This window comes from Ctenopharyngodon idella, chromosome 22 (assembly GCF_019924925.1).
Source record: "Ctenopharyngodon idella isolate HZGC_01 chromosome 22, HZGC01, whole genome shotgun sequence".
Taxonomy (NCBI): Eukaryota; Metazoa; Chordata; class Actinopteri; order Cypriniformes; family Xenocyprididae; genus Ctenopharyngodon; species Ctenopharyngodon idella.
Window position 1 is genome coordinate 15,909,331 of NC_067241.1, and position 14,264 is coordinate 15,923,594.

The 14,264-nt window shown below is 41.6% G+C and overlaps 1 protein-coding gene across 3 annotated transcripts; it reads right to left on the bottom strand.

The window, feature by feature from the left end:
* Window positions 1-221: 221 nt before the first annotated feature.
* Window positions 222-14,229, bottom strand: txk (TXK tyrosine kinase). 3 transcript variants are annotated; one of them, XM_051879250.1, is made up of 16 exons: window positions 14,023-14,218; window positions 13,575-13,677; window positions 7,964-8,015; window positions 7,117-7,171; window positions 6,851-7,038; window positions 6,722-6,781; window positions 6,532-6,586; window positions 6,361-6,434; window positions 6,158-6,285; window positions 6,005-6,079; window positions 3,214-3,385; window positions 1,813-2,029; window positions 1,550-1,614; window positions 1,109-1,227; window positions 865-1,022; window positions 222-561 (listed from the first exon to the last, which is right to left on the bottom strand). In XM_051879250.1, the coding sequence occupies exons 4-16, from the start codon at window positions 7,117-7,119 to the stop codon at window positions 484-486; spliced, it is 1,392 nt and encodes a 463-aa protein (XP_051735210.1). In that variant the 5' UTR covers window positions 7,120-7,171; window positions 7,964-8,015; window positions 13,575-13,677; window positions 14,023-14,218; the 3' UTR covers window positions 222-483. The 3 variants fall into 3 exon arrangements, with proteins under 3 accessions (XP_051735210.1, XP_051735207.1, XP_051735208.1); XM_051879247.1 differs by lacking the exon at window positions 13,575-13,677 and having other exon boundaries at window positions 14,023-14,229; XM_051879248.1 differs by lacking the exons at window positions 13,575-13,677; window positions 14,023-14,218 and adding an exon at window positions 10,482-10,583.
* Between the last annotated feature and the right edge of the window lie 35 nt (window positions 14,230-14,264).

A 14,264-nucleotide genomic window follows, 5' to 3' on the forward strand; every position in this document is an offset into this window, starting at 1 on the left:
GATCTGAACTGAATGATGTTTTCTCATCAGCCTCAAGAACTTCACATTTAATTAAACATTGTACTTTCCCTCAGGCATGTGTAACCACACACACACACACACACACACACACACCTATCATTATGAGGCGTTTCCATAATCGTGATGGTTTTTATACTGAGCTAATGATATTTTCTATCCTGCAACCCAAACCTTAAACATAAATGTCACAGAAAACGTCCTGCATTTATTTATTTTTTTAATAAAAAATGGTTCAGTATGTTTATTAAGTGATTTGTTTCACACAGTCTGCTGTTCCAGTGACCAGCATCTCTACTGACGTGAACTTACTGAATGTTTACACGCACAAACGTCTCAATATCTCACTAATGATGTCAGTTTATCAAACACACAGCGCATCACAGCTCATGCTGTAGATCATGATGCAGCTTCAGAACATTCAGATGTCCTCAACAGTCCTTCACTCTCTGAGCTTGTGTGTGTTTATGTGTCCGTCTCCTCTTCAGTGATCTGTCTGATATTCTGCAGCAGCTCAGAAAAACATGGTCGTCCATGAGGTCTCTGAAAACAAACACAAGCAAATTGCCAACATAATTATTCAAAGTTCTGTGCAGAGATTCAGATGTAAAGGCTGGAATACACAACACATCTTTTAAAATCGCAATAGGGTTTAAAACACTAGACATCAAATAGTTGCAGAGGAAAACTGAGGAAATCAAACTCAAAATATCAAACATGTTTGATCTCCTCCAGCAGTCTGAAGTCTGTGTCCGTCATACACTACACTCGTCCAGACTGCGAATCGGGGCGAAAGTGGTGTGACGTGTTAAGGAATCTGTTGAATGTGTGTGAGCGGCGTCTGACCTCGTGCCAGCAGCGGTACATGATGTTGTAGATGTGCCCAGACGCCCGGTGAGGCCTGTACAGACGCCCGCCCTGCGTCACCTCCTCCACCACCTCCACATTAGAGCGGTTCTCAAATGGGGTCTTGCCCTCGGAGAAAACCTCCCACATCAGCACACCTGTTCACATGAACACACACGCTGAACGCCTGGATACGACACACATACAGTCATAACACACCAAACCTCTGACCTCCAGGCCTCACCGAATGACCAGACGTCTGACTTGTTGCTGAATTTGCTGAAATGCAGGACTTCAGGTGGAGACCATTTGACGGGGAACCTGGAGCCCATGGAGCTGGTGTACTGATTGTCCAGAACATACCTGCCAGGGGATTTAAGGATGTTTAGATATTTGTGCTGGAAAACAAGACAGAAATACTGAGGAAGAACATCAGTTTTTGCAGTGTAGATAATTTACATCCCAGTGGACCGCTTCTAGAAAACACATCTAATATGTGAAAAACTAGATCTAACCAAAACATGACAGTTTTTTGGATAAACAAAACCCTGAGATCTGTGGTAAGAAGGACGTCAGGATGCTGTTTCTTCAAAACATATTCACGTACTTGCGCACTATTCTAAGTCACTGTGTAGTATGAATAGTGTGAGTGGTGTGTTCACACTTCAGATGACAGTTCTCTGACCTGGTCATGCCGAAGTCACACACCTTCACAACGTTCCTTTCGTTCACCAGGCAGTTCCGCGCGGCCTACAAACACACACACACACACACACACACACACACACACTTTTCTTGAATATGATCTTTGAAATCACAGATCTCTGTCGCCTGGTGTATGTCATCATCTATCTATCTCCATCTATCTCCATCTATCTATCTATCTATCTATCTATCTATCTATCTAGCTCTACCCGTCCGTCTGTCAGTGTTCAGTGTGATTCTGACCAGGTCTCTGTGAATGAAGTTGTTTTGTTCCAGGTACTCCATCCCTTCACAAACGTCCTGACACATGAAGAGCATCTGAACGCGTCCCAGAGTCTTGCTGTGCTGCCGCAGGAAGTGAAGCAAACAGCCGTTCTCCATGAACTCCGTCACGATGCAGATGGGCCGCTGGGTGACGCACACACCGTACAGCTGGACCAGTTTAGGGTGACAGAGACGCCTGCAAACACACGACAAACGAGTCAGTACTCAACACACACAGAGATCATCTACCCGTCTGTCTGTCTGTCCTTCTATCTGTCCAGAAAGGTACTAAAGTTATACCAGAAAGGTATCGTTAAAACAGTCATGTGACTGCAGTGGTTCAACCTTAATGTTATGAAGAAACAAGAATATTTTTTGTGCGCAAAAACAAAACAAAAATAACGACTTTATTCAACAATCTCTTCTCTTCCCTGTCATTATCCTTACGCAGGTGACGCAGTAACACAGTGAAGGCTTCCGTGTGCTGAATGTCCGAATGCCGGCTCAGTATTGGCCAAAGCTGATCACGTGATCAGCACGACGCATGCGTGTGATGATGATGCAGGAGTCGGCCAGTAATGAGTCGGCGTTCTGATGGAGAATCTGGAAGCGCTGGACGTAAACAACGTATGAGAATGACACAGAAGAGAAGATATTGTTGAATAAAGTGGTTATTTTTGTTTGTTTTTGCACACAAAAAGTATTCTCGTCTCTTCATAACATTAATGTTGAACCACTGCAGTCACATGACTGTTTTAACCATGTCTTTAGTTCCTTTCTGGACCTTGAAAGTGTTGATTATATTGCTGTCTATGGACGAGTCATACACCTCTCAGATTTCATCAAAAATATCTTAATTTGTGTTCTGAAGATGAACGAAGGTCTTACGGGTGTGGAACGACATGAGGGTGAGAAATTAATGACAGAAATTTCATTTTTTGGGTGAACTAACCCTTGAACTCAGAGAGAAAACAAGATTATTTTTCAGACCCCATTGGCAGATATTTGTTCTTGTTTTAAGCGATAAGTCACTTAATTTTGATCATTTTTTCAGAAAACATTTCAGTCATTTTGAATTAAGAATGTTTAGATCTTTTTACTGGAAAACAAGACAAAATCACTGAGGAAGAACATCATTTTTTGCAGTGTAAAGCCAGCAGAATGAGAGCGTGTTTCCATCACACACCTCCGGCTTCTTCCAGAAGCATCTGAGTGACACACAGAGCAAGTAAAAGAGACTGAATGAAGGACTGATAAGAATCTAACGCTCACAGCGCAGGAAGTGGATCTGCTGTGATGTCTCTCACACACATCTGCCCACCCACCCACCACATTTTCCAACTTCACAGCAACTTTCCACTCGTTCAGCGTGTGTCTTACGTCATGATCTTGGCCTCCTCTATGAAATCATCTTCACTCATGGCTCCTTCATTGATGGTTTTAATGGCCACTTTATGCTGCGCCCTCCATTTGCCCAGTCGCACCACTCCAAACTGACCGCTGCCCAGCTCCTTCATGAAGGTCAGCTCCGACGGGTTGATCTCCCATTTATCTGCACAACACACAGAGAACATGGAGAACTTTCAGCATGTGATGTGCTCGTTTAACACCAGATCATTAGGTGAAGATCCACCCACTTAGGAAACAACATGCAAAGTGATCAAAGTTTATTCTTTACAATGAGCTTTCATTTGTTAACATTAATTAACTACATTAGTTAACATGAACTAACAATGAACAGTTGTATTTTTATTTGCTAACATTAAGTGTGTTGCTCATTTCTAGTAGTTAATGTTAGATGATGCATTAACCAGCGTTAACTAATGGGACCTTACTGTAAAGTGTTAGAGTTTACATTTTTGCCAATTGGGCAATAGAAACAAACAGAAATCAAGATTGTTTCTCTGACTCCACTGACAGATATTTGTTCTTGTTTTAAGCACAAACTCACTTCATTTTGATATATTTTTCATTAATCAAGACTTAATATCTGAAGTCATTTTTCTTCTCCAATAAATGTATCTTGATTTAAGAATGATATTTACGATATTTATATTAGATATTTGTGCTGGAAAACAAGACAAAAATACTGAGGAAGACCATCAGTTTTTGCAGTGTAGTGTTTTAAATATAAATTTTTTTTAAATAAAAAAAAAAAAACATTGCTAGATTTATGATGATAATAACTGTGAAAAGGGCCCATAAAGCTGATTCTGAAAAGTGTCGCAATCGTGGCTCAGAAGATCAGTCAGAGATCTGTCACGTGTGTTTGTCGTTTGTCATGTGTTTGTCGTCACCACGTGCATTTGTCATCCGTCCATTGAGTGTGTTTGTCATTCATTTGTCATGTGCGTTTCTCATTCATTGAGTGCATTTGTTGTTTATTTGTCACGTGCGCTTGTCGTTCGTCACGTGTTTGTTGTTCGTTTGTCAGATGCAGTTGTCATTTATTCAGTTAGTGTTTGTCGTTCGTTTGTCGTGTGCGTTTGTCGTTCGTCACGTGTGTGTCGTTCATTTGTCGCATGCATTCATCGATCGTTCATCAAGTGCGTTTGTCGTTCGTTCGTTGAGTGCATTTGTCGTTCGTTTGCCGTTCGTCATGTGTGTCATTCGTTTGTCACGTGCATTTGTTGTTCGTCACGTGTGTTTGTCGTTCGTTTGTGGCATGCATTCGTCGTTCGTTCGTCAAGTGCGTTTGTCATTTGTTCGTTGAGTGCGTTTGTCGTTCGTCATGTGTTTGTCATTCGTTTGTCGTGTGTTTGTCGTTCGTCACGTGTGTTTGTCATTCGTTTGTCGCATGTATTCGTTGTTCGTTCGTCAAGTGCGTTTGTCATTCATCACATGTTTGTCGTTTGTTTGTCACATGCATTTGTCATTCGTTCGTTGACTGCGGTTGTCGTTCGTTTGTCATGTGCGTTTGTTTGTCACGTGTGTTTGTCGTTTGTTTGTCACATGCATTTGTCATTCAATTGTTGAGTGCATTTGTCGTTTGTTTGTCATGTGCATTTGTCATTCATTTGTCACATGCATTTGTCATTCGTTCATTGAGTGCGTTGTCGTTTGTTTGTTGTGTGCATTTGTCATTCGATCCTTGAGCGTTCGTTCGTTTGTCACATGCAGATGTCATTCGTTCGTTGAGTGCGTTTGTCATTCGTTGAGTCTGTTTGTCGTTCATCTGTGGCATGCGTTTGTCATTCGTAATGTGTGTTTGTTGTTCGTTTGTCGCGTGCATTTGCTGTTGTTCGTCAAGTGCGGTTTTTATTCGTTCGTCCATGTGTTTGTCATTCGTTCGTTGAGTGCATCTGTTGTTCGTTTGTCGCGTGCGTTTGTCATTTGTCATGTGTATTTGTCGCCGTCATGTGCGTTTGTCATTCGTTTGTCATTCGTCATGTGTGTTTGTCGTCGTCATGTGCGTTTGTCATTCATTCATCGCATGTTTGTCATTTGTTCGTTAAGTGCGTTTGTTGTTCGTTTGTCATTCATCATGTGTGTTTGTCGTTGTCATGTGCGTTTGTCATTCGTTTGTCATTCGTCATGTGTGTTTGTCGTCGTCATGTGCGTTTGTCATTCGTTTGTCATTCGTCATGTGTGTTTGTCGTCGTCATGTGCGTTTGTCATTCATTCATCGCATGTTTGTCATTCGTTCGTTAAGTGCGTTTGTTGTTCGTTTGTCATTCATCATGTGTGTTTGTCGTTGTCATGTGCGTTTGTCATTCATTCGTTGAGTGCGTTTGTCATTCGTTTGTTAAGTGCATTTGTCGTTCGTTTGTCATTCGTAATGTGTGTTTGTCATCGTCATGTGTGTTTATCATTCATTCGTCGCGTGTTTGTCATTCGTTCATTAAGTGCGTTTGTTGCTCGTTTGTCATTCATCATGTGTGTTTGTCGTTGTCATATGCGTTTGTCATTCGTTCGTTGAGTGCGTTTGTCTTTCGTTCATTGCGTGCGTTTGTCATTCGTCATGTGTTTGTTGTCGCTATGTGCGTTTGTCAGTTGTTCGCCGCGTGCGTTTGTCATTTATTCGTCATGTGCATTTGTTATTCATTGCGTGTGTTTCTCGTTTGTTGCCTGTGTTTGTCGTTCTTCATGTGTTTGTTGTTCATTGAGTGTTTGTCGTTTGTCATGTGTTTGTCATTCGTTATGGATGTTTGTCATTCGTTGTGTGTCTGACCTGAACTGAATCCCGCTGTAGCCGGCAGACATTTGCCCATGGGCCCGATGGGATATCTCAGTCTGGCCACCAGCCCTGATTAAACACAGCAGATCTTCAGTATCTTCATCACAATAGAAGGACAGAACAGAACTGAGCAGAATTCATGAGTACCTGCTGCATTATGTTTGTGGTAGTTGATGAGTTCAGGAACAGAGCTGAACACGTGATTCTCTGCCAAGTAGAACTGAGCCGTGTCTGTCTGCTTTATCTGGTAGTGCCTCACCTCGCCTTTACCTGAACTGATCAATCAATAGATCGATCAATCAGTGGATCAGTGGATCAATGGATCAGTCAATGCATTGATGCTTCTTTACCTCTGTGCGTAAACAGATACTGTGTATCCGCTGGGCTGACTGGAGCTTCTGACCACAAACCCTCCGTCTTTCCCCTGAAACACACACACACACACACACACACACACACACACGTGTGACATATGATGATGATGGATCAATTATTGATGATGGATGGATGGGCTTCTTCACCTCTTGTCTCAGTAACTGTTCTGCTTCAGCTCTGTTGACGTTCTTGCAATACCAGCTAATGAAGATCATCACACACACACACACACACACACACACACGCACACAATGACCAGTCAGTGAACAGTGTTAACTCTGAATGAACTGATGCAATTTTGGTGATGATTAAAGACTCTGATTGGTCGATACTCACTCGTTGGCTTCTATAGTTCCAATTTCTGTAACATAGTTACTGGGAATGAATCCCTTGTTCCTAAAAGAGAGAGAGAATGAGCAGGAATCAACATGTCTGAACTAAAGAAACACACTCACACACACTGACCCGTGTCTGTCTTTGGCTCTCCACCACAGCTGGTCTTGTTTGTGGAGGATGACATATGTTTCTCCATGACGGAGCGTCAGGTCTGAACTCTCTCTGGCGGTGAAGTCGTACATGGCCACTACCTTCATCACCCCGCTGTCATCATCCTCAGGAGGAGACGGAGGCAGTTTCTTCTGAGACAGTTGATTCTGAGACACCAGAAGAGAATAATTACACAACGAATCAATGGATGAGTGAATGAATGAACACACACAACGATTGTATACCATACGGACGGATCTTGGATATCCGCTGTGGTCCACATCCACACGAGTGCTGCTTCTAAGAGAGAGATACGGCTGGTTACTGTTACACACACACACACACACACACACACACATCTTTGAGAAGATGAGCTGCTCTTAATTCACAGTAAACATTTCACACATATTTAGGGTTGCAAACTCTCACGCCTTTTTTACTAAATCACCATGTGTGAGATCTCACTGCACTTACATTTGACTTTTATACTCTGTTTTTTGCAAACCTTAAGAATTAAAAGCAACATGCATATTTTAACTGTGCAAAATCTATCATAAAAGCAAGTGGTGCACTACAAAAAAATCATATTCTTACTCAGTTTTTTGTCGTTTTCTGACACAATTATCTAAACATCCTTAAAACTAGATTTATTTGCTTAAGAAGAAAAATGATACAAGATTTTAAGTTTCAGTTTCAGAGAAATCTAACAAAATTTTTGATGCTTTTTGCCAAAGGAGTCTGAAAATTAATCTAATTCAAAAGGAAAAACAAGATTATTTTTCACACCTCATTTGCAAACATCTTTTTTTCTCTCATTTTAAGCATAAACTTCACAAAATTTCTCTGAAAACAAGACGTCAGTTCTTGTGCCATTTTGCTTCTCAATTAAATACATCTTGTTTTCAGGATTTTTAGATATTTCTGTTGAAAAACAAGACAGCCCTGCATATATGATCTTAATAACTCATATCTCATAGTTCCAGGCGGGTGTGTGGAGGAGCCGTGCAGCGTGACATGAACGACCAGCGGGATGAACGTCTCGTCATCAGCGGTTTCATTCTAATGGTGTTCTAGATTCGTCTCACATCATACCTGGTCTGTAGAGCACAGCAGCAGCAGCAGAAGATGGAGTGAATGGACTGATCTGGAGGAGAGAAACACAGACAGTGAGCTGAAGAAACGCTGATGGAGGACGACCGTCTGCTCACGACACCTTTAAACTCCTTCATCCTGTTTCCCTTGGAATTCAGTTTACTTTTCTGACCCCATTGGCAGATATCTGATCTTGTTTTAAGCTTAAATTTAGATACATTTTTCATTAAACAAGACTTAATATCTTCAGTCATTTTGCTTCTCCAGTAAATGTATCTTGATTTAAGATATTTGTGCTGGAAAATATGATAGAAACACTGAGGAAGAACATAATGTTTTTTCAGCCCACAATCATTTTTATAGTGTATTTTTAGGGGTTCAAGTGCTGAAACTCTATTGTAATTGTTAAATTTTCCAAAGATCAGCATTCTCTCCTAAAAATGATCGGGCAGACCTAACTGTAAGTCATAGAGATTTGAAACTTTGAGGGCTGGTAGTACTCACACCATCTACAACGTCACCAAGGCTCGCCACGATCGGCTTGACGGGGGCGCTACAGCGGTCGAAAGAAATGGCTCATAACTCCTGAACCGTCAGGCATGGGCTCAAGTGTCTTATATCGTTGAAATCCTTGACTCAAGGCTTGTAGGTGAAATTTTTGGGTATTTTGGATTTTCTGAAAAGCCTACTTTTGCGAAGTAACTTTTTGTGGCTCATTCTGATCAACTTTGCCTCTAGGACCGCCGCTGTCCATCCAATCGATCGTTGAATATTGGAGATTATTTCACAATCCAACTTTTGGCTCAACCTTGATAACTGTTAAAAAGCTTTATAAACTGTATTTCCTATGGTAAATTGCCTGTATTTGCTGTAAATGGTGTTTTCTATCTATGATCGAAATGGTTACAGGTTTGCTAATTAAAAGCCTTATACCTTTTTACGCATGTGCTTAAAGGCCTTGAAACGCCTGAACCCCGATAATCGCTGCTCGCAACTATATTTGTTCTTGCTACTGCCGCGTTCTGCATTGATCACAAGACAACATCCAAAACTATCCAGATTTTACAGAATCCTCTGGAACAAGGTTAAAGCAGTGACCAAAGTGCATGAACAAATCCTAAAACAGCAGATTCTTGGTGGTTCTGTGTGTAAGAAAAGAGCGTTTCTCAAGCGGCTTCAGCTGCACAACAATGACCAGCTGCACAAACCGCATACTTCCTGTCAACAGAAGGTGAGAGAGACACCGGTGAGAGTTTCACCAGCGGCCCGGACGCGAGCAAAACCACCCAACAGAAGCCCATTGCTCGCAACATGATGATAAAAACCTCTAGAGACTAGAAGACGAGGAGAGTTTGGATGGGAAACAGACTGAAGGAGTGAAGAGAGAGAAAGGTGTGAATGTGGGTCACACCCACACGGACACTTCATCCACTCTCACACGTCTGTCTTAAAGGACATTTACCCTCAAAGAACTCAGAAACAGACAGAACTGCAACAGGGAATGGAAATAAAAATGAAACAGTGAAAGTGCTATAATAACTTTCGTTAATAAATCTCTGTCAAAAAAATACAGAACAGATCAGTTGCTCATGAACATCCCAGATAACAGGGAACGTTCTGACAAGGTTCTCTCAACGTTATGAACAAACATTCTTCCAGTAACATTAATAGAACGTTCGTTCAAAGTTATCTGGTCTGTAATAATGTTCTCAAAACATTAGCACAAAAACATTATTTATACATCATTCATGGAGCTTTTTTTCTGAAGTGTATATTTGGACGTTCGTCTAACGTTTTTTAAATGTTTCAGAACATTCAGAGAACATTCAAAAGTAACGTTCCTGTAATGTTTGAAGAATGATACAATGTTCCCTTAACATTCGTATAACCAAGAAAAAACATTTGTAAAACATTTGAAAAAACTGGATGTTTTGAACGTTCAGAGAACATTCAGAAATAACGTTTTCATAACTTAATGGGAATGTTAAAAATGCTTTTAGAACGTATTTTTGTCAGCTTGGATTCAGTTATTTTTACTTTACCATTAGTCAAGGAATGTTACAGGGACAGTTCACTCAAAATAACCTCGATCGTCATTTACTCGCTCTCATGTCATTCTAGAAGATATTTTGAAGAACTTTGAGGTCTAAACAATAGAAGAGAAGAAATCCATACAGGTTCACGGAGCAAACGATGACAGAATGATCATTTTTGGGTGAATGATCTAGTTAACGTTACCAGTCAAACGTTATATGAACACTGATGTGTCTGTTGGTGAATAGAGATTCATAGGCCTGTCATCACTCCTCTGTTACAATAGTCATATTATTCTCCCTTTTTCCAGACATTGACCCATTGAATATACATGTTATATGTACAGCTGCTTTGAATCGATACATATAGTGAAAAGTGCAACACAAATACACATGACATAAACACACAAACTCTCAGTGCAGCATCAAATCATTAGTCTGGTAAATAATGTCATTATTATGATGTGAAATGTTCTCGTACTCACTGGACTGAATCATTTTACCGCAGTGAATCTGTCAATCGCGTCTGATACAGCAGACTCAGCATGGCATATGTGTGTGAAGTTTTAATATGAGAGTGGAGGAAAAGGTGACGTAGTTCATACACACACACACACCGTCCTTCCGCTACAGGATGTCACATCATGAAAAGGAATGAAGACTATGACACACACACACACACACACAGGTTCTTTAACTCTTATAATTCATTAATTAATTAATTAAAACTCTTTAATAACTGCATAATTCATTAGCACATTAATCTAAAAAAAGAATAATATTTCTGTCATGACAACTTTCGGAGTGTTTAGCATTGTAAAGGATATGACAATGTTGATATATTTGGTCTTGGAGGAATAGATCTGCTACGATGCTGTTATTGCTGCTGCTGTTGGTTATTTCTGCAGCTGTTATTGCTGCTGCTGGTTATTTCTACTGCTGCTGTTATTGCTGCTGCCGCTTCTGTTATTGCTGCTGCTAGTTATTTCTACTGCTGCTGTTATTGCTGCTGCCGCTTCTGTTATTGCTGCTGCTAGTTATTTCTACTGCTGCTGTTATTGCTGCTGCCGCTTCTGTTATTGCTGCTGCTGGTTATTTCTACTGCTGCTGTTATTGCTGCTGCTGGTTATTTCTACTGCTGCTGTTATTGCTGCTGCCGCTTCTGTTATTGCTGCTGCTAGTTATTTCTACTGCTGCTGTTATTGCTGCTGCCGCTTCTGTTATTGCTGCTGCTGCTGCTGGTTATTTCTACTGCTGCTGTTATTGCTGCTGCCGCTTCTGTTATTGCTGCTGCTGCTGCTGCTGGTTATTTCTACTGCTGCTGTTATTGCTGCTGCCGCTTCTGTTATTGCTGCTGCTGCTGCTGCTAGTTATTTCTACTGCTGCTGTTATTGATGCTGTTGTTAATTATTGCTGCTGCTGTTAATTATTATTGCTGCTGCTGCTGTTGGTTATTTCTACTGCTGTTGGTTATTGCTGCTGCTGTTGGTTATTTCTGCAGCTGTTGGTTATTGCTGCTGTTGGTTATTTCTACTGCTGCTGTTATTGCTGCTGCTGCTGTTGGTTATTTCTACTGCTGTTGGTTATTGCTGCTGCTGTTGTTGCTATTATTGCTGCTGCTGCTCTTATTGCTGCTGCTGTTATTGCTGCTCTTATTGCTGCTGTTGGTTTTTGCTGCTGCAGAGCAAGTACAGGACTTGCTACTGCCAATACATACACGACACGCTACTGTGTGCAAGTAAGACATGCTCCTGCTGTACAATATAGCATACATAAATTACACGTAGCAGATCTATACAGGTGGAGCTAGGAAAGGTGGAGGGTTTCTGGCAGCGTGCTGCAACTGCTACAGAAAATGCTGACCAGTATTTGAAGGTTGCGCAGCAAGCTCATTGGCCACTGATACAGCAGATTGCAAGCAGATTTAGTTAAGGACCTTTCAGCCTGTGCCATATAGAGTTTCATGAAAAAACTTTGTATTTTTCCTCATCATGGAGGTCAGAATAACAGCAAGAGTTCTGTGTTATTAGTGTACATTTATCTCAGTGATGTCTGATGTTTTGAGGATCCAACAGTATATTTATTGTTGTCAATATATATCAATATATTTATTTATTGTAGATTTATTTAATTTCACTTCAAATGATCGAAATACTTGTAATATGCAAGGCCGTAGCCATGTCTTAAACATTGGGGGTGGGGGAGTCTTATTATTGGTCTTCTTATTTAAGGAATTAAATAACTAAAAGGATTAAATTTTATGTAAGGAAATAAAGAAAAAGAAATAAGAACTGTAAAAGAAGTTCTAGGTCTAACAACATTTAGGCAGAGGAGAGCCCAGAGGGAACCAGAAGCCCAGGAGGATGGTGACCCAGGGCAGAACCAATGGAGAAGAAGCCAGGGTTGAATCATGAGCCCAGCCAACAGAGGTAGTGCCAGGAGATGTGGAGACCAGGTGGACCAGGAGACCAAGGCAGAACCACTGTGATGAGCAGCAGAGGTGGAGCCAGGGTGCTCGAGGACTGAGGTGGAGCCAGTGGGAGTAAGAACTGAGGTGGAGCCGGAGGGAAGGAGGAGCCTGATGGAGCCGAACCGGTGGAGGTACGAGGCACAGCCGAAGGCCCAGATGTCCGTGGCAGAGGTAGAGCGATGCCTGACCAAGGTGGAGCAGGAGGGACGTGGGAGCCCGGTAGAACCAGAAGGACAGCGGGGCTGAGAGGTCCGATGCGTTGCTGGGCAGAGTCAACAGACGAGAAGGAGTCAAGAAGCGTAACAGAACCAGCAGAGCTGACACAGAGGAACTGGACTGCTTACTTGGAGGAGGAGGGAATGGGAGGCCGGGAGGGTCCATCAGTAACAAAGGAGATTTAGGAATGGCCTGTACCATCAGCGATGAAGAAGACTTGAATGACGGACAAAACCAGCAAAGGAGGAAGGGCTTGGGCACAGGAAGTCATCAGGAAATCAATCGCTCCACACTGGGGAATCCCAAATTCATCCAACTCCACCAAAACTCCCACCGGAACAGATGTAGGAACCGGCTCACACTCCTGGTCAGACTGGGTGGCAGGCTTTGTCTCCTGGACGGATGGAGCCGCAGGCTCTGGCTCCGTTGAGGCCAAAAGCTCTGGCACTGGGTCTGCGGTAGGCTCAGGCTCATTATCTGTGGTGGGAGTGGATCTGGATCTGGGTTCATGATGGTCATGGCAACGACATCAACAAGGTGTAAGCACATTCTAAACAATGAAGAATGGCTTCGTGCCATGTCAGATGCCCCATCTCTGGCAAGTCCAGTTGGCTATGATAATTCGCTCCTATCCAGTAAACTGATTTCAGGCTGATATCATACAGACAGGAGTGCTGGGACAACTTACAGAACGGGGCAGAGTATTCCCCTATTTGTGGGGCAGTAGTGGCCTAATGGTTAGAGAGTCACTGCTCCCCGTGTGTTGCAGTGAATGGCTGCCCACAGTTTGCAGTGTGTGTGTGTTCACTACTCACTACTCCTAATGTGTGTGCACTAACTAACTGATGGGTTAAATGTCACCATATTTGGCCTTCACATGTCACTTACTTACTTTCATAAAGGTAGATCCTCACAGGTGAGGGAAATGAAGGCTGCTGCTAGATCCATCTTATCCTTTCCTCTGTCTGCCCATGAAAACTAAACCGAAACTAAAACTGAATGTGACAAATTGTAGTTGTGAAGTAACCAATTTAATCTTTTTGCAAATAATATTTTACTTTAAAATTTGCAAACATTCACTCTTATTATGAATAACATGAATCATGTAAATAATAGCATATTTTCAATTCCAAACACGAAGCAGGTAATGTTCTTTATCCTTCCACCCTGATCTCTCTGTCTGTTCATAAGGACTATAAAACCTTTTCAACGTCTCTAAATTTCAAGATCAAATGACATTTATCTACTGCAAATGCAAACATTTTAATTATTCTTTTTTTTAATCATTTTAAAGTCTGAAAGATTTATAAAAATAAATAAATAAAATAAAAAAAACTGACCAGTCCAGCAGGTTGCGAATGCGGCAACCATGTTGTCAAATGTTTGACAACCACCATAAAACCCAAAAGAAGAAGAACATGAAGTTTTTTTCAAGAAACAGAAATCACTGTACAACCATTAATGAGAATCTACATAAATCATCACATGTAACAAACAAGAGGGAAACACACACACACACACGCACGCACGCACACACACACACACACACACACACACACAAACGAACATGAACACGTGACGT